The sequence below is a fragment of the Trachypithecus francoisi genome, unplaced genomic scaffold (assembly GCF_009764315.1).
Source record: "Trachypithecus francoisi isolate TF-2019V2 unplaced genomic scaffold, Tfra_2.0 Lachesis_group5, whole genome shotgun sequence".
In the NCBI taxonomy this organism is placed as follows: domain Eukaryota; kingdom Metazoa; phylum Chordata; class Mammalia; order Primates; family Cercopithecidae; genus Trachypithecus; species Trachypithecus francoisi.
Genome location: NW_022681470.1, coordinates 113,089,875 through 113,113,172, shown reverse-complemented (window position 1 = coordinate 113,113,172; position 23,298 = coordinate 113,089,875). Strand labels below are relative to the sequence as shown.

At 40.0% G+C, this 23,298-nt stretch overlaps 1 protein-coding gene across 7 annotated transcripts in view; it reads left to right on the top strand.

The window, feature by feature from the left end:
• Nucleotides 1-23,298, top strand: part of GPSM2 (G protein signaling modulator 2) — a 55,538-nt gene that overhangs the window by 26,913 nt on the left and 5,327 nt on the right. For all 7 annotated transcript variants that reach the window (XM_033198728.1, XM_033198727.1, XM_033198732.1 and 4 more), the window contains 5 exons: nt 86-215; nt 10,412-10,482; nt 14,654-14,830; nt 19,435-19,594; nt 20,994-21,211. In XM_033198728.1, coding sequence (XP_033054619.1) covers nt 86-215; nt 10,412-10,482; nt 14,654-14,830; nt 19,435-19,594; nt 20,994-21,211 — 756 coding nt within the window. The remainder of the gene's footprint in view (nt 1-85; nt 216-10,411; nt 10,483-14,653; nt 14,831-19,434; nt 19,595-20,993; nt 21,212-23,298) is intronic.

Genomic DNA, 23,298 nt, shown 5'->3' with positions numbered 1-23,298 from the left:
ACTACATTTCACCATTATTCACAAATAATCTTCACCATTCTTTGTCTTTAAATACTACTCTAAAATATAAATGTTTGTGTTGTAGGTTGGGGATAAAAGTGGTGAACTAACAGCACGACTGAATCTCTCAGACCTTCAAATGGTTCTTGGTCTGAGCTACAGCACAAATAACTCCATAATGTCTGAAAATACTGAAATTGATAGTAGTTTGAATGGTAAGTAATAGGACTTTTAAAACCCAATTTTTTTATCCTCAATATTTACATTAAAGTTATTTATCACAAATTTGGCATATTCAGAGAGAATATATAGCATAGGAAGTTCAACTTATTACACTCTTTTTGCTGTACACAGCTCTGTTTGTAAATATATATAATTATGTATATATAATTTATAAATGTAAAACAATATTTTACAGTTTTTATGAATTTAGGAATGGTGATGATATTGTTCTTTTCTTTTGTAAAAATACATTTAAATTCTGTCTCTCTAAGCTCATTCAAAAATTTATAAATGTGAAGGTGCCAGAATTTTAAAATGTTATTGTTTATCCTTTTTATCTCGTATAGTTTTACATGTTTGACTTCTGTTTAGCTCTTTCCCCCCCATTTCATTTCCAAGGTGAATTTTCTTAGGACTTTCTTTTTTAAATTCAGAAAATCTAAGATACTCTCTTTATTTTTCGTTCCTGCTTTCTTTCTTTTTTTTTTTTTTTTTTTTGGTGGCAAAACCTGTTTTTAGGAAACCTTCCTTAGGTGACGATTTGTTTGACATTTCTATAGCGAGGAAACTTGATATAATGTCTCTTTTTGAGTGAAAAAAATGCTTTTAAAGAAATAAAAGAGATAAGATTAGATCACATTTTTAAATTTCATCAGTATGTGATTCTGTATGAGATCATTTTCCTAAGCTTGAGAGATTCTCAGTCTAAAAAAAACTGACAAATATTTTGAATCTGAAAGTCAGTGATAAATCTACCTTTACTTTTTCCAATTTTTTTCTTTAAACTCATGAAAGGAAAAGAAATTAGTGGCTAGTCATCTGATTTAGACTTTCAAAGAACATTTAGTGAAAAGTCTGAAGTGTGAGCCGTGTAATAATTTGTGACTGCGTGCTTTGTGGTTGAATGATGTGCTAAAACGTTTTTCTGGATTGAACTTTTTTTTTTTTGAGACGGAGTCTCGCTCTGTCGCCCAGGCTGGAGCGCAGTGGCCGGATCTCAGCTCACTGCAAGCTCTGCCTCCCGGGTTCACACCATTCTCCTGCCTCAGCCTCCCGAGTAGCTGGGACTACAGGCGCCCGCTACCTCGCCCAGCTAGTTTTTTGTATTTTTTAGTAGAGACGAGGTTTCACCGTGTTAGCCAGGATGGTCTCCATCTCCTGACCTCATGATCCGCCCGTCTCGGCCTCCCAAAGTGCTGGGATTACAGGCTTGAGTCACTGCGCCCGGCCCTGTGTTGAACTTTCAAATAGGTTATGCCATAAGAGCTCTCATCTTTAAAAAGCAAAAACAAACAGTCGGTTGTCTTCATGGACTGTTCCTTTGTTCCCTTTTATAATAAAACCTGAAAAGACACTAATGTTCATTGTCTTTACTTCCTTGCTTCCCTTTCTCTCTTTAACCCATTCCCATTGGGCTTTACCCTCACCATGACTCTGAAACCACCTTTCAAGGTTACCACAAACCTCCATTTTACCAAATATACCATTCAGTTTTCACATGTCGGCTTACTTGATTTTTCTGAGCAGTATTTCCTATAGCCAATCATTCCCTTCTGAAAATACTTTCTTCATTCGGCCTCCAGGATTACTGTACTTTTCTGGTTTGCCTTTATTCTCTTCTCTCCTCTTGTTCATCTTTCTGTCCTTTGCATTTGCACTGCTCAGGGTTCAGTTCTTGGATCTCTTCCTACCTTCTTTCTCTCCCTATTTTCCATCTGTCTCTGCTTCCTTCTTACTGCTTTTATCCTTTTTCCTTCTATTCTGTGCTTTAAGTCAATGCTTCCAGTAGAACTTTTCTGTGATGATAAAAACGTTTTATATCTGCCATCCAATATAAAAGCCACTAGCTATATGTGGCTGTTGATCACTTGAAATGTGGCTACTACAAGAGGGGCTGAATTTTTAATATTACTTAACTTTGCTTAATTAAAATGTAGAGAGCCACATATGGCTACTAGCTGTTGGACAGTACAGCTCTAGATAATCTCATCCCGTTACTTGGCTTTTATATTGTCTATATACTGATTATTTTCAGATTTATATTTCTAGCCAAAATTTCTCTCATGAGTTTGAGACTCATTTGTTTAACGTTTTCCATTGTCATGCCATATCTAATTGGCATCTAAAACTTAGCATGTCTAAAATGTTTTCTCCTAAACATGTTCTTCCTGTACCCCACCCTATCTCAGGAAATAGTATCACCATTCACTCAAGTAATCAGGCCAAAAAACTAGGGGTCATACTTGTTCACTTTCTACTTTTATTTATTTATTTATTTATTTATTTTTTAAAGACAGGATCTCACTCTGTTGCCTGAGCTGGTCTCGAACTCTTGTCCTCAAGAGATCTTCCCACCTCAGCTTCTCAATTAGCTGGCCTTGTTCCCTTTCTTTCACTCACTTCTACATCAAACCTATCAGAAACCCTACCTTCAAAATATATCCCTAATCTCTCCTACAGTTTACTCTGCAATGATCTTAGTATAAGCTACCAACAGCTCCCAGCAGAGTCCTAGCCTACCAATAATTTATCTTACTTCAATTCTGCATCTCTCACACTTACTTTTCCTCATAGGAGCCAGAGTGCTTTTTTTTTTTTTTTAATTAAAAAAAATTTTGGCCAGGCAGAGTGGCTCACGCCTGTAATCCCCAACACTTCAGGAGGCTGAGGCAGGTGGATCACCTGAGGCCAGGAGTTCGAGACCAGCCTGGCCAACATGGCAAAACCCCATCTCTACTAAAAATACAAAAATTAGCTGGGCATGGTGGCGCAGACCTGTAGTCCCAGCTACTCAGGAGGCTGAGGCAGGAGAATCGCTTGAACCTGGGAGGCGGGTTTTGAGATGGAATCTCGCTCTGTCACCTAGGCTGGAGTGCAGTGACGGAACTGTAGGTACAATCTCCTAGGTTCAAGTGATCCTCCCACCTCAGCCTCTCAAAGCGCTGGGATTACAGGCATGAACCATCATGCCTGACCTCGGAGTGCTCCTTTAGAACATATGTCGTTCCTCTGTTCAAAACCCTCCAGTTAGTTCCCATCACACCTAGAACTGAATCCTCAGTCCTCACCATGGTTGAAAGGCCCTACGTAATCTGAACCTGCCTGTTTCTTCAGCCTCTTTTCCTGCCACTCCACCTCTTGCTCACTCTGACTCTATGAAGACAGGTGTTTTTTGGTCTCTCTTGTTCATTGCTATCTCCCCAGTGTGAGGAGAAAGGATTTGTAAGAAAACTTGTCTATTTCTGGTGTTGGCTCAAGGTAGAAAAAAGGAGCCTTCGCTAAAAACCTGAATTCATGAATTCATAAGCCTCCCTATATACTGGTTTGGAATTTGATTTATACCATCTGCACAGTCTAAGAAACCCTAATCCATTAAAGCACTTTTGGGTTAGAGGTGTTCCTAGAGACTTAGCAGAAGTAAGACCTAATAGTTTCTGGGGGAAAGGCATCCTTGATTCCAGGTCATAAGGGTTTCACAACAAAAAAATTACCAAATATGTAAAGAAACAAGCCAAGATAGTAAGGAAACAACAAAATTAGGTCATCAAGATCTTCAGATGTTAGAATTATCAGATATAGAAAATAAAATGACTATGGTTAAAAGTTTACAGAAATAACAAAGAAGTGAAACAAGAGAATAACAAAAAAGGTAGACTGAAAAAAAAACAAACTAACATTTATTGAGTGCTTATGATGTGCCAGGCAGTGATTTAAGTGCTTTACATGTTTTAACTCATTTAATTGTAACAATTCTAGTAGTTAAGTTTCTGTTATCCTTAATTTACAGATGGGAAAATGAAGGCAAGAGAGGTTAGATAAATTTCCCAGGGTTACCTGCGTAGTAAGTGGTAGAGATGGGAGTTGAACTTGGTCACTCTGGCTCCAGAATCCGTCTTACGTGATAGTTATGTCTTAATGTGATGTTAACACACCTGAATAATTGATAAAAATCAGTCAGGAGTCAGACATCAGTAATAGAGATTTGGCCAACACAGTTAATAGGCTTCTTCTAATGCAATATTTTGCAAACTGTGTCTGACCCATTCATGAGTTATAAAATGAGTTGCAGTTACCATTAAAAATACACATATAGGGCCGGGCGCAGTGGCTCATGCGTGTAATCCTAGCATTTTGGGAAGCCGAGGCAGGCGGATCATGAGGTCAGGAGATCGAGACCATCCTGGCTAACACGGTGAAACCCCATCTCCACTAAAAATACAAAAATTTAGCCGGGTGTGGTGGTGGGCACCTGTAGTCGCAGCTACTTGGGAGGCTGAGGCAGGAGAATGGTGTGAACCCGGGAGGCAGAGCTTGCAGTGAGCCAAGATTGCACCACTGCACTCCAAATTGGGCAACAGAGCAAGACTCTGTCTCAAAAAAAAAAAAAAAAAAAATTCATACAGGAGGCTGGGCACGGTGGCTCATGCCTGTAATCCCAGCACTTTGGGAGGCCGAGGCGGGCGGATCACAGGGTCAGGAGATTGAGACCATCCTGGCTAACACGGTGAAACCCCATCTCTATTAAAAAATACAAAAAATTAGCCGGGCGAGGTGGCGGGCACCTGTAGTCCCAGCTACTCGGGAGGCTGAGGCAGGAGAATGGTGTGAACTTGCGGGGGCGGAGCTTGCAGTGAGCCAAGATAGCACCACTGCACTCCAGCCTGGGTGACAGAGCGCGACCCAGTCTCAAAAAGAAAAAACTTGCAGTGAGCCGAGATTGGACTACTGCACTCCAGCCTGGGCGACAGAGTGAGACTCCATCTCAAAAAAAATAATTAAAAAAAAAAAAAACACATACAGGAGCCGGGGCAGTGGCTCATGCCTGTAATCCCAGCTCTTGGGAGGATCACTTTAGCCCGGGAGTTTGAGACTAGCCTGGGCACACAGGGAGACCGCCATCTCTCCAAAAAACATTTTTTAATTAGCCATGCATGGTGGCATGAGCTTCTTGGGAAGCTGAGGTGGGAGGATCGCTTGAGCCCAGGAAGTCGAAGCTGCAGTAAGCCATGATCATGCCGTTGCACTCCAGCCTGGGCAACAGAGAAAAACCAAAAAACTACACACATATGTGTATGTGTGTATATAAAACTGTTGTGTGAAGATTTTGTTGTATGTTTGTGTATGTTCTAGGTATATATGTGTATTTTTTAATATGGGGTTACACCTTAAAAGTGAAAACCACAGATTTAATGGAAATATATTGACCTAACTGGTCAATTTCCATTATTTTTAAGTATTCATGAAATATTTACAGAAAACTGACAATAAAGCAAATCTCAGCAAATTTAAAAGGATTTGTATCACATCTGTATCACACATGCCCTGAGCACAGTGCATTTAATTTAGAAATTAATAAGATAATGTATAAAACATTCATCTGAAAACTTAACACACTTCTCAGTAACTTACAGGTTGAAAAAGAAATCTTAAAGTTGAAAAGTAACTTAGGACTGAATTATAAAAATATTGTTTCAATTTTGTGGCACGCAACTTACATTGGTACTTAGAGCAAAATTTATGTTGTATTTAGAAAGGAAAAAGGCTGGTCAGGCGCGGTGGCTCATGCCTATAATCCCAGCACTTTGGGAGGCCCAGGCGGGCGGATCACAAGGTCAAGAGATCGAGACCATCCTGGCCAACATGGTGAAACCCTGTCTCTACTAAAAATACAAAAATTAGCTGGGCGTGGTGGCAGGTGCCTGTATTCCCAGCTACTCAGAAGACTGACTCAGGAGAATTGCTTGAACCCAGCAGGCGGAGGTTGCAGTGAGCCGAGATCGCACTCACGGCACTCCAGCCTGGCAACAGAGCAAGACTCCGTCTCCCAGAAAAAAAGGAAAAAGGCTGAAAGTGAGCTAAATATCTAAAAAAACAAGAAAAAAAAAAACTGAAAGAAGGCAAAAATTTAAAAAGAGCAGAATTTAATAAAATTAAAGATTCAATAGAGATGGTTTTTTTAAAGTCAAAATTTGGTTCCAAATTGTTTAAATTTTGACTAAGTCTACAGCAAGACTGTTCAAAAAGAAAAGGGGACATAATAAATATGCAGAGATTAAAAAGAGATTTTGAATAATGTTATGACAAAATATTTGAAAATCTAGGAGAAATGGGCAATTTCTGGAAAAACAAGTTACCAAAACTGAGCCAATGGTAAAATGTAATGTGAATGGTTTGCTAATGGCTAAAATTATAAAGAAATTAGATCAGTAATTTAAAAATCTTCCCACTAGGAAAATACCTGGCTCAGATTATTTTACAAGTGAGGTAAACCAGCCGCTTAAGAAAACTAATTATAATACCTTACACAAAAATTGTATAGGCAACTGAATAAGTAGAAATACTTTTATCAATCTTTCTGAGAACCATAACCTTGATATCCAAACTAGATAAGAACAATACAAGAAAAGAAAATGACAGGCCAGCCTTACTCATGAACATAAGATATAAAAATCTTTACAAAATATTAGCAAAGCAAATCCAGCAATGTATTTAAAAACAAACAGGGAGCAGGGCACAGTGGCTCACCCCTGTAATCCCGGAACTTTGGGAGGCTGAGGCAAGTGGATGACAAGGTCAGGAGTTTGAGACCAGCCTGACCAACATGGTGAAACCCTCTATCTACTGAAAAATGCAAAAATTAGCAGGGCACAGTGGTGCATGCCTATAGTCCCAGCTACTCAGGAGGCTGAGGCAGGAGAATCACTTGAACCCAGGAGGCAGAGGTTGCAGTGAGCTGAGATAGATAGCACCACTGCTCTCCAGCCTGGGCGACAGAGAGACTCTGTCTCAAAAAAAAATTCAAGTGGATTCAACATTAGAAAATCAATTAATGTAATTCACCAGTGAACATAGGAATATATTTATCCAAATCTGTTAAGTATATTTCATTTAATAGAACTAGTAAATGAAAATGTTCCATTTATAAGACACAGTAGCAGATTGGAGAAAGAATAAAATGCAACTACACACTACTTGCAAGAGAAATATCTAATATAAGGATATAATAAGCCTGGAAGTAAAAGAATAGATGATTCACCATGCAAAAACTAACCAAAAGACAGCCAGTATAGCTATGTTAATAGCAGATAAAATGTACTTTAAGGCAAAGGGTCTTACTAGAAATGAAGAAGGTTGGCTGAGTGTGGTAAGTCACGCCTGTAATCCCAGCACTTTGGGAGGCTGAGGCCAGTGGATCACTTGAGATTAGGAGTTCGAGACCAGCCTGGCCAACATGGTGAGACCCCCCGTCTCTACTAAAAATACAAACATTAGCTGGGGGTGGTGGCAGGGCACTGTAATCCCAGCTACTCAGGAGGCTGAGGCGGGAGAATCTCTTGAACCCAGGAGGTGGAGGTTGCAGGGAGCCGAGATCACACCACTGCACTCTAGCCTGGGCAACACAGGGAGACTCCATCTCAAAAAAACAAAAACAAACAAACAAAAAGCAAAGTAAATGAAGGTCACTTTATGGTGGTGCTTAACAGTGATTAACAGTTCAATTCACCAGGAAGATAAATGCATTAAATGCGTCTGGGCTTAGTAGGCCTTTATAACAAGGCCTTAACGTACATAAAGCAAAATTAAAGAAATGGGAAAATCTACAGTTATAATGGGAAATTTTAACACATCTCTCTCAGTAATTGATGGATGATAAATCATACTCAAGTGGGAAGACAATTTCCCCCCCCCCCCCAAGACAGGCTCTTACTCTGTCACCAGGCGGGAGCGCAGTGGAGCCATCTCAGCTTACTGCAGCCTCTACCTCCCAGGCTCAAGCAATCTGCCCACCTCAGCCTCTTGAGTAGCTGGAACTATAAGCACACGCCACCACGTCTGGCTGATTTTTATATTTTTTTGCAGAGATGGGATTTTCCCATGTTGCCCAGGCTAGTCTCGAACTTATGAGTTCAAGGGATCTGCCCACCTCAGTCTCCCAAAGTGCTGGGATTACAGGCATGCACCACCATGCCCGGCTGACAAAATTTTATAAAAGATTTCAGTTCTTCTCAAATTGATAAAAATTAAGTGCACTGCCAAACACATCACAGTTATTTTGTGGAACTTCATGAAGTTATTCACAAGTTTATATGAAACAAAAAAGTTCTGAGAAATACCAAAACATTCCTAAGAACATGAAAAGCGCTTTCTTTACAGATATAAGTAATAAGACAGTGTGCTGTTGCCATAAAGACAAATAGACCAGTGGAATCAAGTAGAGAGCCTATATTCCTTGCATATATGGAAAATAATCTCACATAAAAATGAATTATTGATGGATTAAGGATTTAAATGTGAAAGACAGATTTAGAGCAGTAATAGTGATGATGCAGGAGAGGTGCAGTGGCTCACGCCTGTAATCCCAGCACTTTGGGAGGTTGAGGCAGGAGGATCGCTTGCATTCAGCAGTCAAGACCAGCCTGGACAATATAGGACCCCTGTCTGTATCCAAAAAAAAAAAAAAGTTGGACATGGTGTTGCATGCCTATAGTCCTAGCTACTCGGTAGGCTGAGGTGGGAGGAACGCTTGAGCCCAAGAGGTCAAAGCTGCAGTGAGCCATGATTGCACCACTGCACTCCAGCCTGGGCAATAGAGCAAGACCCCTTCTCAAAAAAAGAGATCGGGGGCTGGCCAGGGATGGTGGCTCATGCAAGTAATCCCAACACTTTGGGAGTCCGAGGTGGGCAGATCACTTGAGGTCAAGAGTTCCAGACCAGCCTGGCCAACATGGTGAAACCCCGTCTCTATTTAAAAAACAGGGGTGGAAGGCACGGGGGTGGGGGCAAAAGTGACGAACAGTACACAAATAGCCCATAAATAGAAGATACTTAACTTCGTCTCATCAGCAAAAATCACAGTGGAGTACTATTAGAAACTTATGAAGTAAACAAAAATTACTACCAGTATTAAAATGGTGCAGGGTAATGGAAACTCATATGGATTATATGAAATAGTTTCATATAAAACTATTATATGAAACTGTGTGGATATGGTATTGATGGGATAGAAATTGGTGTATCCTGACGTACAATCCAGCAACATTCTGGTGAAGTTAAAGATGTGCCAACTGTATGATCCAACTGTTCCACTCCTGTTCTGCTCCCAGTTATGTACTCCTGATAACCACCAAACTGGAAGAAATGCTTGTTCATGTACACTGAGAGACATTTCCAAGAGTATCTGTAGTGTGCTTATCATAGCAAAAAATTGGAAGCAACCCAAATATCTATCAATAGTAAAATGGATAATTTCCTAGTCCACTCTACAGTCTGTTATTTTTGAGACTGTGCGGATAGTATAAACCAGTTATTATAAAAAAACCCTTGCCAAAAATGGCAATGAAAATGAATTAAAGTATACATAGCAACTTAGATGAATCTCACAAATATAAGGTTTCTCAAAGCTGGTTGCAGAATATATACAGTATGATACCATTTATAAGCGTTTCAAAACCCACACATGCTGTATTGCTAAGAAATACATGCATTTGTAATGAAAATGCATAAAAGCACAGGGAAGACAAGGTAAATTATGAGGGGAGTTATACAAGGGGAGTTTAATGTGTTTGTAATGTTTCATTTTTGAAGCTGGGTATTAGGTATTTCTTATGCCTTTTAAAATATTACCTAATATTTTAAAATATTAAATGGATATGGAAATTCTCTATAATAACTTTACTGAAAAAAATTTAAGGCCTTGTTTACTTGTTTTCTGACTGGCAGTAAGTCTGTCATCTAATGAGATCTTAAAATGGAAAGGGATGACCTAGAAAGGAATAACAGTGTGGTAGTGGGGATGCTATTTTGATTCTTTTCACACAATTGAAGGCCTACAGCCTTTTCCTTATGTTGTTATAAGGAATAAACCGCTCTACAGTTTGTCATTTTTGAAACTGTGTGGATAGCATAAAACCAGTTATTATAAAATGCCTTTTTCAAATTAAGGGGTAATGTTAGTTTCCAACCAAAATGTAACTTCCTTACATCAAAGCATTTTAGAGGGGAATGTGTATTCTATTTTTGTGTAGCTGGTATGGAAAATCATTATTCTTAGAAGAATACATATTTGTACAGGTTTTCTCCTTCCATATGGGTTTGTGTATCAGATTTTAGAACTGAATAATGTAATGATGCTGAACTTGTACTCTTAAGGGCTCCCTGGTTTATTTGAATTAATTTTTTTTAAACAAAGGTGTACGCCCCAAGTTGGGACGCCGGCACAGTATGGAAAATATGGAACTTATGAAGTTAACACCAGAAAAGGTGGGTGACAGGTTTTATGTTTTAAATTTCATGAACTATTATAAAATGTTTTAGTAACTTTTCATTTAGTGAAATAATTTAAATAAGGCTTGCCCTATATAGATATCACTTTAAAATTTGCCTGTAAAAAAAAAAAAACAGAAAAAGTATAGTGCAAAAAGAATGCGTACAGTATGCTCTCATCTGTTTAAGAAAAATACATGCATATATTTCCTTTGTAGATTCCTAAAACATTTCTGGAATAAGATGTAAGAAACGGGCTAACAATGATGTCTTCTGGGAAGAGGACTGAGTGTCTGGGTTAGGCTAGAAATACTTTATATACCAGTTTGAACTATTTGAATCATTTACCAAGTAAATGTATTACTTTTTTTTTTTTTTAATTAGATCAGGAAGATCAAAAGGACAACCTTTTTTTCCCAACTACATAGCAACTTTATTGCCAAGATAAATGAAATTTATGACCAAGAGAAGAGTTGTTTTTCTAGCTGCATTCTTGAAAAGCTCTTTTTTTTTTTTTTAAACAAGTACTTTGTGTTAAAGATACATCTTCCTTAGGCTTTTTCTTGGGTGTGAGGGGTGCATAGTAAAAGGGAAGGGACTTCATAATTAGAAACAGGTTATTGAAGAACACATCAAGACTACTGTCTTCCATTTCCTTTGAACTGAATATTACATTGTCAAAATAGGCTCGCCGCCAGGCGTGGTGGCTCGCGCCTGTAATCCCAGCACTTTGGGAGGCCGAGGTGGGTGGATCACGAGGTCAGGAGATCGAGACCATCCTGGTCAACACGGTGAAACCCTGTCTTTACTAAAAATGCAAACATTAGCTGGGTGTGGTGGTGCACGCCTGTAGTCCCAGCTACTCAGGAGGCTGAGGCAGAAGAATCGCTTGAACCAGGGAGGCGGAGGTTTCTGTGAGCTGAGATCGCGCCACTGCACTCCAGCCTGGCCACAGAGCGAGACTTGTCTCAAAAAAAAAAAAAAAAAAGCTCTCGTTCTCTTATTTTTTTTTTTTCTTTTCTTTTCTTTTTTTTTTTTTTTTTTTTTTCGTGATGGAGTCTCACTGAGACTGGGACTACAGGTGTACATCATCATGCCTGGCTAAGTTTTTTCAGACAGAGTCTCACACTGTGTTGTCTAAACTGGTCTTGAACTCCTGGCCTTTAGCAATCATCCTGCCTCAGCCTCCTGAGTTGCTAGTATTATAGGTGTGAACCATTGTGCCAGCTGTGGTATATTTTTAAAAATACTTTTTATAAAATATCTTCATTACAGCAACTTTAGAAAATTTGAATACAGAAATAAAGATAATCAGTAATCCTGCCTCCTGATGGTAACTACAGTTATTTTGGCATCTGTTCATCTGGTATTTTCATATGGATGTTATAGACACTATTTTCTAATATGTGGTAATCTATCAAGAACATCTTTCCAGCTGGACGCAGTGGCTCATGCCTGTAATCCTAGCACTTTGGGAGGCCGAGGCAGGCAGATCACTTGAGCCCCGGAGTTTGAGACCAGCCTGGGCAACATGGTGAAACCCTGTCTCTACAATTAAAAAAAAAAAAGATAGAAAAATTAGCTAGGCTTAATGTTGCATGCCATGCCTGTAGTCCCAGCTACTTGGGAGGCTGAGGCAGGAGTATCGTTTGAGCCTGGGATGCAGAGGTTGCAATAAGCCATGATTGTGTCACTGGACTCCAGCCTGGACAGAGTGAGACCCTGCCTCTGAAAAAAAAAGAAAAGAAAAGAAAAAGGAACATCTTTCCATGCCATTAACTATTCTTCTGCCCTATCATTATAACAATAACATATGCTTTTTCAATAGTGATAGTTCATGTGTGAATAGTCTTCAAAAAACCAAAATCTAATTGTGTTAGAATCATATCCAAGATATTTTTATTCCAGCAATTCACAGAGTTATTTGGAAACTCTAGTAATTTTTAAAGGACTTTGTGATTTTTCCAAATGTCCAGCTTTTCTTTGTGAGTGGTTCTCAAATATAAATTTGTTCAATCCACAAATTATTTTTTAAAAGCTTTTAAGGCGATTTTTGTCTACTTTCTTCTTTTAGGAACATACTAATAAGTAGCAAAATTAATTTGCTATCTTCTGCCTACCTATGTAGTGGTACTAACAGTGTTATGTAAGAAGCTGACTAGATTTGACCTTGTAATTCTCCAAGAGCCAAGTGATAAAATTCTATCCTTAATTTAAAATATGTTTAAGTACAATTAGTTCTTTGTATTGGTTTCTTTTCCTCATAATAAAGCTGTCAAAGAATTCATTATTTCATTATTCTCAACAAAGTAAAGAAGCATACATAAGGAAAAAGCGAATTGCTTCGCCCTGTATTCTTGTTTTCAGTATTGTTGAGAAGTTCAAATAAATATATAAGGAACATTTTTAATTTTTCTTCTTGGGTTTTGGGTGCAGTCTTATGTTCTCACATCAAGGACCATTTTCCTTTTCTCTAAACAATAGGCCATGAAATCCACTGTAATAAATAATTTCCCCTTATAATGTGTATGTGAAAAGGAATCGATGGCTTGGTTTACTTACTAACCACGTTTTAAAAACAGCAACAAGGCCTGGCACGGTGGCTCACGCCTGTAATCCCAGCACTTTGGGAGGCCAAGGTGGGTGGATCACGAGGTCAAGAGATCGAGACCATCCTGGCCAACATGGTGAAACTCCGTCTCTACTAAAAATACAAAAAATTAGCTGGGTGTGGTGGTGAGCACCTGTAGTCCCAGCTACTCGGGAGGCTGAGGCAGGAGAATCACTTGAACCTGGGAGGTGGAGCTTGCAGTGAGCCGAGATTGCACCACTGCACTCCAGCCTGGCAACAGAAAAAGAAAAAAAAAAAACAAACCAACAAATATACACACACACACATACACACATTATATATATATAAATGGGTTCTCACTATGTTGTCCAGGCTAGCCTCAAATTCCTGGGCTCAAGCAATCCTCCCGCCTCAGCCTCCTGAGTAGCTGGGATTACAGGTGTGAGCCACCATCCCCAGCTACATGTCTCACTCCCCTGTACGTTTATTTCAGTTTGTGTCTCATGGGGTACTTTTCTGGATTGGTGGAAATGTTCTATGTATTGATTGGAGTAGGGGTTATATGGCTTCCAATCATAGACTTAAAATCTGTGCATTTGACTGTAATTTTACCTATGAAAAAATGTGTGTAACTAAAATTATTACATAGCATGAACCTTTAGACTTAATTGTAAACATTTAAGACTGAATGTTAAAGCTGCAAATGTCAGAGCTATTGTATGTATGCATATTTTTCCCCTGTACTCAATAAATGTTATTTTGTTATTTGTAGGTTGTCATGTATTTACACCAGATCTAGACCTTTTTTTTTTTTTTTTGAGACGGAGTCTCGCTCTGTCGCCCAGGCTGGAGCACAGTGGCCAGATCTCAGCTCACTGCAAGCTCCGCCTCCCGAGTTTAGGCCATTCTCCTGCCTCAGCCTCCCAAGTAGCTGGGACTACAAGCGCCCGCCACCTCGCCTGGCTAGTTTTTTATATTTTTTTAGTAGAGACGGGGTTTCACTGGGTTAGCCAGGATGGTCTCGATCTCCTGACCTTGTGATCCGCCCGTCTCAGCCTCCCAAAGTGCTGGGATTACAGGCTTGAGCCACCGCGCCCGGTGATCTAGACCTTTATAAATTGGTTTTGCCTATTGAGAATTTAGTATGGTATTAGTAAAAACAGTACCGTTTTTTTTTTAATTAATGCTATGTTTCAAATATTAATTTTTATGTTTAAAAATTCTACATACATCCAAAAATTCCAGTTGTAACATATTTTTAAGTAACTCACATCTAGAGTAAAACTTTGGCTCCTTCTCTGACCATTCATATTTTATTTTTATAAGGTTTTGGCAAACCTTGCTTTCTTATTCATAGGTTCTTTAAAACCAGCATTTTAATGTTTTGATAATGAGAAATCCACAGTACGCATTTGGTACAAGATCTTGAAAATAGTGCAATATACTAAAAAAGATATTTTTATAGAGATCTAAAATTCTTCCTCTCTCCCCCAATAGTAAATAAGTGAGTATGTCAGGTTAATATTATGGGAAACCAGAAGAGAGCTGGGGATTTGGACGTGTTTTTTCACCTGCCTTCCATTTATAATTTTGTAGATACAGAACTGGAACAGTGAAATTCTTGCTAAGCAAAAACCTCTTATTGCCAAACCTTCTGCAAAGCTACTCTTTGTCAACAGACTGAAGGGGAAAAAATACAAAACAAATTCCTCCACTAAAGTTCTCCAAGATGCCAGTAATTCTATTGACCACCGAATTCCAGATTCTCAGAGGGTACGTTTAAGTTTTTGAGTATTGTGTTTTGAGTACCAACATTTGGGTTTTCTTGTATTCATACTGAATTTTTAGTAATTTAAATTAGACATGTAATATAAAATATCTTTGTATTCATATTTCCCTATCTTTTCTATCTTCTTCAAAATTAGAAATGGTAATCACTGTCTTTTTTTTTTTTTTTTTTTTTTTTGAGACGGAGTCTCACTCTGTCACCCAGGCTGGAGTGCAGTGGCCGGATCTCAGCTCACTGCAAGCTCCGCCTCCCGGGTTTACGCCATTCTCCTGCCTCAGCCTCCCGAGTAGCTGGGACTACAGGCGCCCGCCACTTCGCCCGGCTAGTTTTTTGTATTTTTTAGTAGAGACGGGGTTTCACCATGTTAGCCAGGATGGTCTCGATCTCCTGACCTCGTGATCCGCCCGTCTCGGCCTCCCTAAGTGCTGGGATTACAGGCTTGAGCCACCGCGCCCGGCCTGGTAATTACTGTCTTAATAGATAAGTTGCTCCCTTGTATTGGACGATAATTATTTTTCTTTTTGTTTTTTTTTTTCTCGAGATTGAATCTTGCTCTGTCACCCAGGCTGGAGTTCAGTGGCGCAATCTCGGCTCACTGCGACCTCTGCCTCCCGGGTTCAGGCGATTCTCCTGCCTCAGCCTCCCAAGTAGCTGGGATTACAGGTGCGCACCACCATGCCCAGCTAATTTTTGTATTTTTAGTAGAGACAGGGTTTCACCATGTTGGCCAGGCTGGTGTCGAACTCCTGACTTCAAGTGATTTGCTTGCCTTGGCCGCCCAAGGTGCTGGGATTACAGATGTGAAGCACTGCGCTTGGCCAATAATTATTTATTTGAGTCACTGTTGTTTGCAAAAATACTACCAGTTATTTCACTGCATTGTCTCCCAGTAAAACCACCCTCTACTCAGCTCAGAAGGCAGAACAAATTAAATTCAGATGCTCAAGGATTTTTAAATATTAATTTAGAATGAAGAGTGTCTGTTAGCATCTACTATTAATCATATTACTGAAACTGTAATGATAGAATTACAAACTTTTGATGAAAAATGAGCCTGGGCAACATGGTGAAACTGTTTCTACCAAAAAATAAAAAGCCGGGTATGGTGGTATGTGCCTGTGGTCCCAGAGCCCAGGAGGTGGAGGTTGCAGTAAGCTGAGATCATGCCACTACACTCCAGCCTGGGCAACAGAGCAAGACCCTGTCTCAAAAAAAAAAAGAGAAAAATGATCATAGCAAACAGTTTATTTAATTTATTTAGAAATAAAAATATGCTCCGGGTGCGGTGGCTCAAGCCTGTAATCCCAGCACTTTGGGAGGCCGAGACGGGCGGATCACGAGGTCCAGAGATCGAGACCATCCTGGCTAACATGGTGAAACCCCGTCTCTACTAAAAAAAAAAAAAAAATACAAAAAACTAGCCGGGCGAGGTGGCAGGCGCCTGTAGTCCCAGCTACTCGGGAGGCTGAGGCAGGAGAATGGTGTGAACCCGGGAGGCGGAGCTTGCAGTGAGCTGAGATCCGGCCACTGCACTCTAGCCTGGGCGACAAAGCAAGACTCCGTCTCAAAAAAAATAAAAATAAAAATACGATGAGTTTACTGATAATAAGTATCAGGGAAATCTCAAATCCAGCTACCCTATAATCTGGTAAAAGGATCAAAGTAAATTATAAAGAAGGTACTTCATATTATCAAATCCATTTATCTGCCAGGCACAGTGGCTCATGCCTATAATCCCAGCACTTTGGGAGGCAAAGGTGGGTAGATGTCCTGGATTTAAGAGTTCAAGATCAGCCTAGAACTCTTGGTGAAACCCCATCTCTACCAAACATGGTGAAACCCCATCTCTACCAAAAATACAAAAAATTATCTGCGTGTGGTGGCACACACCTGTGGTCCCAGCTACTCAGGAGACTGGGGTGGGAGGACTGCTTGAGCCTGGGAGGCAGAGGTTGCAGTGAGCTGAGATTGCACCACTGCACTCCAGCCTGGGTGACAGAGTGAGACCCCATCTCAAAAAAATAAAATAAAATTGACTGGGCGCGGTAGCTCATACCTGTAAATCCCAGCACTTTGGGAGGCCAAGGCAGGCAGATCACTTGAAGTCAGGAGTTCAAGACCAACCTGGCCAACATGGCAAAACCCCGTCTCTACTAAAAATACAAAAAATAGCTGGGTGTGGTGGCACATGCCTGTAATTCCAGCTACTCAGGAGGCTGAGGCAGGAGAATCGCTTGAACCTGGGAGTTGGAGGTTGCAGTGAGCCGAGATCGTGCCACTGCACTCCAGCCTGGGCGACAGAGTGAGACTGTCTTCAAAAGAGTAAAATAAATAAAAGCAATTTTTCCAGCAATGAGAGCCTTTGAAAAAAAAGTTAACCTTTTTGTTTTAAGTTAGAGATTTCTTTTGTCAGCATTTCATTTATACCTATACCCTTGTAGTGTCTTTTGTCTCGATTTCTTTACCCCCAGTCTGTGGTATTGTTATAGAATGCCTCAGTTTTTATCACTGGTTTCTTATATAGCTTCTCTGGGATAGCTATGACTAATAAAATGAAAAATTATGGGGTATATAGAAATTCAGGGATATTTTTGTAGATCTAGAGCAGGACTGGAATTCAAGGAAGTCACGCCTTTGTTCAAAGTTTGGGGTCTTAACTAAGCTCACTTACCTCAACTGAAAATGCCCATACTTTTGGAGCCATATGTACTTTCATGTTCACAGTCTTGAATTCTAGGCTTTTTTGCTCCTAGGAAAAAGTCTTTTGTTGGTAATTAACACATTTGACTGTGGCTTATGTATGTATCAATCCCAAACCTCAAATTTAACATGTTAAAAGCTTCTCTCAATCACTCCTGTTTTCCTTGTCCCAGTGAAAGGGATACCATTTACTCTGTCCCTAAGCCAGGAACCCCAGTGTCATGCAAGATTCCCTCTTTCACTAACCACATCAGATCTACTGTGTCCCTCAGATCTGCGCTCACCCTTACCCCTTTTAAAAAATATCTGCTACCCCAGCACTTTGGGAGGCCAAGGCCAAGACCTCACCTGAGGTCGGGAGTTCGAGACCAGCTTGGCCAACATAGTGAAACCCTGACTGTACAAAAAATACAAAAATTAGCCAGGTGTGGTGGCATGCATCTACAGTCCCAGATACTCAGGATGCTGAGGCGGGAGAATCACTTGAACCTGGGAGGCAGAGGTTGCACTGAGCCAAGATCATACCACTGCACTTCTGCCTGGATGACAGAGAGAGATTCTGCAAAAAAAAAAAAAAAAAAAAAATCTGCTACCATGTCTTAGCCTAGTACTTACTCTCTTACCTAGACTTCAATAGGTACCTGATCTCCCTGCCTTCATTTATTATCTCTAAACAAAACTGCTTAAAATTGACTATTGCCAGTGCTCATCTTATTTCACATAGGATAAAGTCTACATTTGTTATACTGCATACAAAGGCCTCTTCCCTCCTCTATACCTACCCCTACCCTTCAGTTCATCATCAATTGAATACTATTGCATATTAACCAGTATGAAACATCTCTCACCTCCAAATGTCGGAGCCAACACAAAGACATGCTATGAAATTTTCCCTGTTTCTCCTAAAAATTAGTTCCTCTCTCCTCCTCAGGCCCATAACATTTTTTGTATATGTGCCTCTATTATAATACATCATTATGAAAAAATTAAAATAATTACTTGTATTAAACATTGCATTAATCATTTCAGTTTTGAAGCCTTCCAAATGAAGTATAAATATAGATCTTGCTCTCCTCACAAATATTCATTTATTTGAAGTTTGTATTTTTTCAGGGTCTTCAAATCTAAGTATAATAAAAAGACCTTAGAAATCACTATGGTGGCCGGGCGCGGTGGCTCAAGCCTGTAATCCCAGCACTTTGGGAGGCCGAGACGGGCGGATCACGAGGTCCAGAGATCGAGACCATCCTGGCTAACACGGTGAAACCCCGTCTCTACTAAAAAAAATACAAAAACTAGCCGGGCGAGGTGGCAGGCACCTGTAGTCCCAGCTCCTCGGGAGGCTGAGGCAGGAGAATGGCATAAACCCGGGAGGCGGAGCTTGCAGTGAGCTGAGATCCGGCCACTACACTCCAGTCCGGGCGACAGAGCGATACTCTGCCTCAAAAAAAAAGAAAAAAAGAAAAAAAAGAAATCACTATGGGAGGAAAATACCCTTGTTTTCTTTCTTAGACAGCTCTTACAAAGAGGTAAGTGTACTTAAATTCCACTGTAGAATGTTCAGAACTGAATGCAGAGCCTGAAGTACAGGCCTGTATCACCAGTGTTTGCATAATTCAGTATCTGTAGTGGTTCTGTTATGTCTGAGGTATGTTTCTTTAGCTTTAGAAATACAGGAATTAAAAACTAGAAGTGCTTTTTGTTAGTTGGATTAAAATAAGATTTTATTACCAATATTTGCCATCTTGTATTCTTTTTCAAAATGTCAATTTTCATTTTTAATCCTCATCCTTTACCTTTTGCATTTAAATGCATCATGATGTTCATTGATGATCTAAAAATAATACTGGAATATTCAAATGAACTAGACTTACTCTCAATATTTTAGAAAATCAGTGCAGATACTATTGGAGATGAAGGGTTCTTTGACTTATTAAGCCGATTTCAAAGCAATAGGATGGATGATCAGAGATGTTGCTTACAAGAAAAGAACTGCCATACAGCTTCAACAACAACTTCTTCCACTCCCCCCAAAATGATGCTAAAAAGTAAGTCATCTCTGTTTCTCCCCCGATTTTAATAGTTCTCTTTGTATTCTTGTGGTTTATTTCTGAGAATTGAGTTTCCATCATAAGAGATATAATAAATGAGCCTGAATCTGGGTATATCTGAAATGCTGCTATTATACAGTTCAAACAAGGTTTTTTCAGTTCCCTTATGTATACCTGTGTTTTTAGTCCAATGTGCTTTCTACTAACTATATTATACTACCTCCCTAGTTTTCTTTGAAAAATCTGTTGTGGAAAATGTGACTGTGAGCCAGGTGTGGTGGTGCACGCCTGTAATCTCAGCTACTTGGGAGGCCGAAGTGGGAGGATCACTTGAGGTCAGGAGTTTGAGGCTATAGCGTGCAATGATCGCGTTTGTGAATAGCCACCGCACTCCAGCCTGGGCAGCATAGTTACAGCCTATGTCTAAAAAATATATAAAAATAAAATCTGATTTTATTTATTTATTTGAGACGAGATCTTGCTGTTAGCCAAGTTGGAGTGCCAGGCCATGATCATAGTCAGTGCAGCCTTGTGCTCCTGGGCTCAAGTGATCCTCCTACCTCAGCCTCCCAAGTAACTGGGACTCCAGGCACACACCACCATGCCCGGCTAGTTATTTTTATTTTTTGTGGAGATGAGGGCTTGCTATGTTGTCCAGGCTGGTCTCAAGCTCCCGGCCTCAAGTGATCTTCCTGCCTTAGCCTCCCAAAGTGCTGGTATTCCAGGCATGAGCTACCGTGCCCAGCCTTAATATAACTTTTAAAAATAAAAATGAGGAAGAAAAGTAGTTATACATACTTTATGATTATATATAAAATGTCAATACTTCATGTCTGGATTAAGAAAGAAAAACAAAGACAGACTGAAGAGGAACCTATGGCTAAGGCCTGGCTGAGTTAGAAAGGACTAAAATAGGTTGCTTATATTTTTCTATTTCAGCCTCCAGAAGACTTCTTGTACCATAGACCAAGACTTGCCAGCAGCACTTAACTGTTAGTTTACTAAATGATTTGTATCCAGGGCCTAGAATAAAAAACACTGTCCCACACATCCTGGTCTGAGAAATTATGTAAGAGAAACAGTTTATTCACCTTCTGAAATCTGGTCACATATCTTATAGTTACATTTTGAGTGAGCGTTAAATAGAGAAATATAGCCAAATCTGAATAACCTCCAAGTGGGTCATTTGAAGTACTCTGGGGTTCATTTTTCCCTCCCGCCAGTAAAAACCACACCCATCTAGCCAAAGCCCATCCGTGTCAGCGATATAGCAAGAGGGCAGGGCGGGTATTGGGACTGGCAAGGCTGAAAAGATCTAGGTATATATGATCAATGTGCTTAGGTTTTTTTTTGTTTGTTTGTTTTTTAACCTTTGGCTTTCTTCTTCTATTCTTAGCACCGTCTGTTCCTGTGGTATCCCCCAACACGGATGAGTTTTTAGACCTTCTTGCCAGCTCACAGAGCCGTCGTCTGGATGACCAGAGAGCTAGTTTCAGTAATTTGCCAGGGCTTCGTCTAACACAAAACAACAGCCAGTCGGTACTTAGCCACCTGATGACTAATGACAACAAAGAGGCTGATGAAGATTTCTTTGACATCCTTGTAAAATGTCAGGTATGTCTGTATGTTTTTTTCATTCTGCATACAGCTCAGATGCCACTGAGAACACTGGCAGTGTTATAATTCTCATTCAGGAGGGGCTTATTTTTTATTAGAGAGTTATTATTGTCCCTCATTCAGTAAAAAATTATTGAACACTGATTGTTTCAGGTGCTATTCTAGGCATTGAGGACACACTTGATTTTTAAAGGATCTTACATTTTAGGAGAGACGTGTGTGTGTGTGTGTGTGTGGGTATATATATAGAGAGTGTGTGTGTATGTGTGTTGTATTAGGTAATCATACTTGCTATGAAGAACTTTAAAGGAGGATAAAGGGATAGTGGGTAAGCGAAGGTGTTGGTGGTAGGGGGAGTGTCTGTTTTAGGTAGGGTGGTTAGAGAAGACCTTTCTGGATTGTCATTTGAATAGAGACCTGAATGCAGTGAAGCAGTCAGCCATGTGACTATCTAGAGAAAGAGTATTCCATGCAGAGGCAGCAAGTCCCCTCTTGGATATAAAAGCTTAGCCAGTTCAAGGAATGGCAAACGTGACTGGCATGGGATGGGTAGGGGAAGGGAAGAGTCGCACAAAATGAGGATGGAGAAGTAATCAGGGCCTAGATCATCTAGGCTCTTGGAGGCCATGATAAAGTCTTATGTTTTAGATGTATTAAGAAGGTACTGGGAGTATCCTCAAAGAGGATCCTGGCTACTGATGGAAGAATATAGAGTGGCAAGGGTGTTAGTATGAAAACCAGCTAGGAAGATAGTATGGCAATGCAGGCAAAAAATCCTGGTGATGTGGACTAGAGTGGTAACAGTGAGAAGTAGTCAGCGTAGGGCTATATTATTAGTTATTATATCAGTTATATATTATGGTTAGTTGGCAGGATGTCTTAATAAATTGGGTAGAGGGTTTCAGGGAAAGAGAATCAAAGATTACTTACACCTTGAATAACTGGGAAATGAATGGTTCTGTTTACTGAAATGGAGATGACTAGAGGAGAAGCAAGTTTGAAGACAAAAAGCAAGAGTTCTGTTTTAGACACGTTAAATTTGGTCAACTGTTAGCCAGTTCAAGAATGGCAGGTGTGACTGGTATAGACAATGAAGTAGAGGTGTTAAATAGGTAATTTGATGTAAAATCTGGAGCCCAAGGGAGAAGTAAATTTGGGAGACATCAGCATATAGCTGGTATTAAAGCCCTGGGAAGAAATTACCTAAAGAATAGGACAGGAAGACTAAGCCCTGAGCATTTCAAAATCTACTAGTTAGATGAAGGAAGATGAGCTGGCAAACCAGCAACAGCCAGAGAGTTGGAAGGATACCCCGAGGGTGGGCTGGGCTGGGGTGGGGGTGAGGTGTGGTGTGGTGGAAATCAAGTGAAGAGTGTATCTTAAGCAGTGCTCAACTGTGGCAAATGTTGCTAAGAACCTGAGTCAGATGATAACTACTAGATTTGATAACATGGAGATTATAAATAATTTTGAAAGATACTGTTTCAGTGGTATGGTGGGGACAAAGGATTGAGTGGGGTGAGAAAATGGGAAGTGTGAAAGGGGAGATGGTAAATATAGAAAACTTTAATGGGTTAAATGGACCATTAGCTAGAAAAGAAATACAAGGCAAATGTGGTTTTTTCTTTTCTTTTTTGGGGTGATAACATAGCTTACAGGTGGAAACGGTCAAGTAGAGAAGAGTCAGTGATGTAGGTAAGTCTGGGGTAACTGAAGAACACAGTTTTTGTGTAGGTGAGAGAGGGAAAGCAGAGTACAGATTTGGAGATGGGAGCAAGTAGGAATTCTCTCTGGCTGCTTTTATTGTCTCACCAAAGAAAGAAGTAGTCATTAGTTAAGATTTGGGTTGGGGAGCCCTACAAATTTGAAGAGAAAGGAAGTGGGAAATAGATGACTTAGAGAAACTGAAACTAGGGGAAAGTGTTAAGAATACTGTGCTGTGGAAAGAACCCACCTGAGGTTCTCAGTCACTGGTAGTAAAACTGGTGAGTGCAATTGTATATTTATCCAGTCATAACCAGCTGCTTGAGGCAGAGAGATAAATCAAGACTGATATTTTGCCAGGAGAATGGGATTTAGGGGAG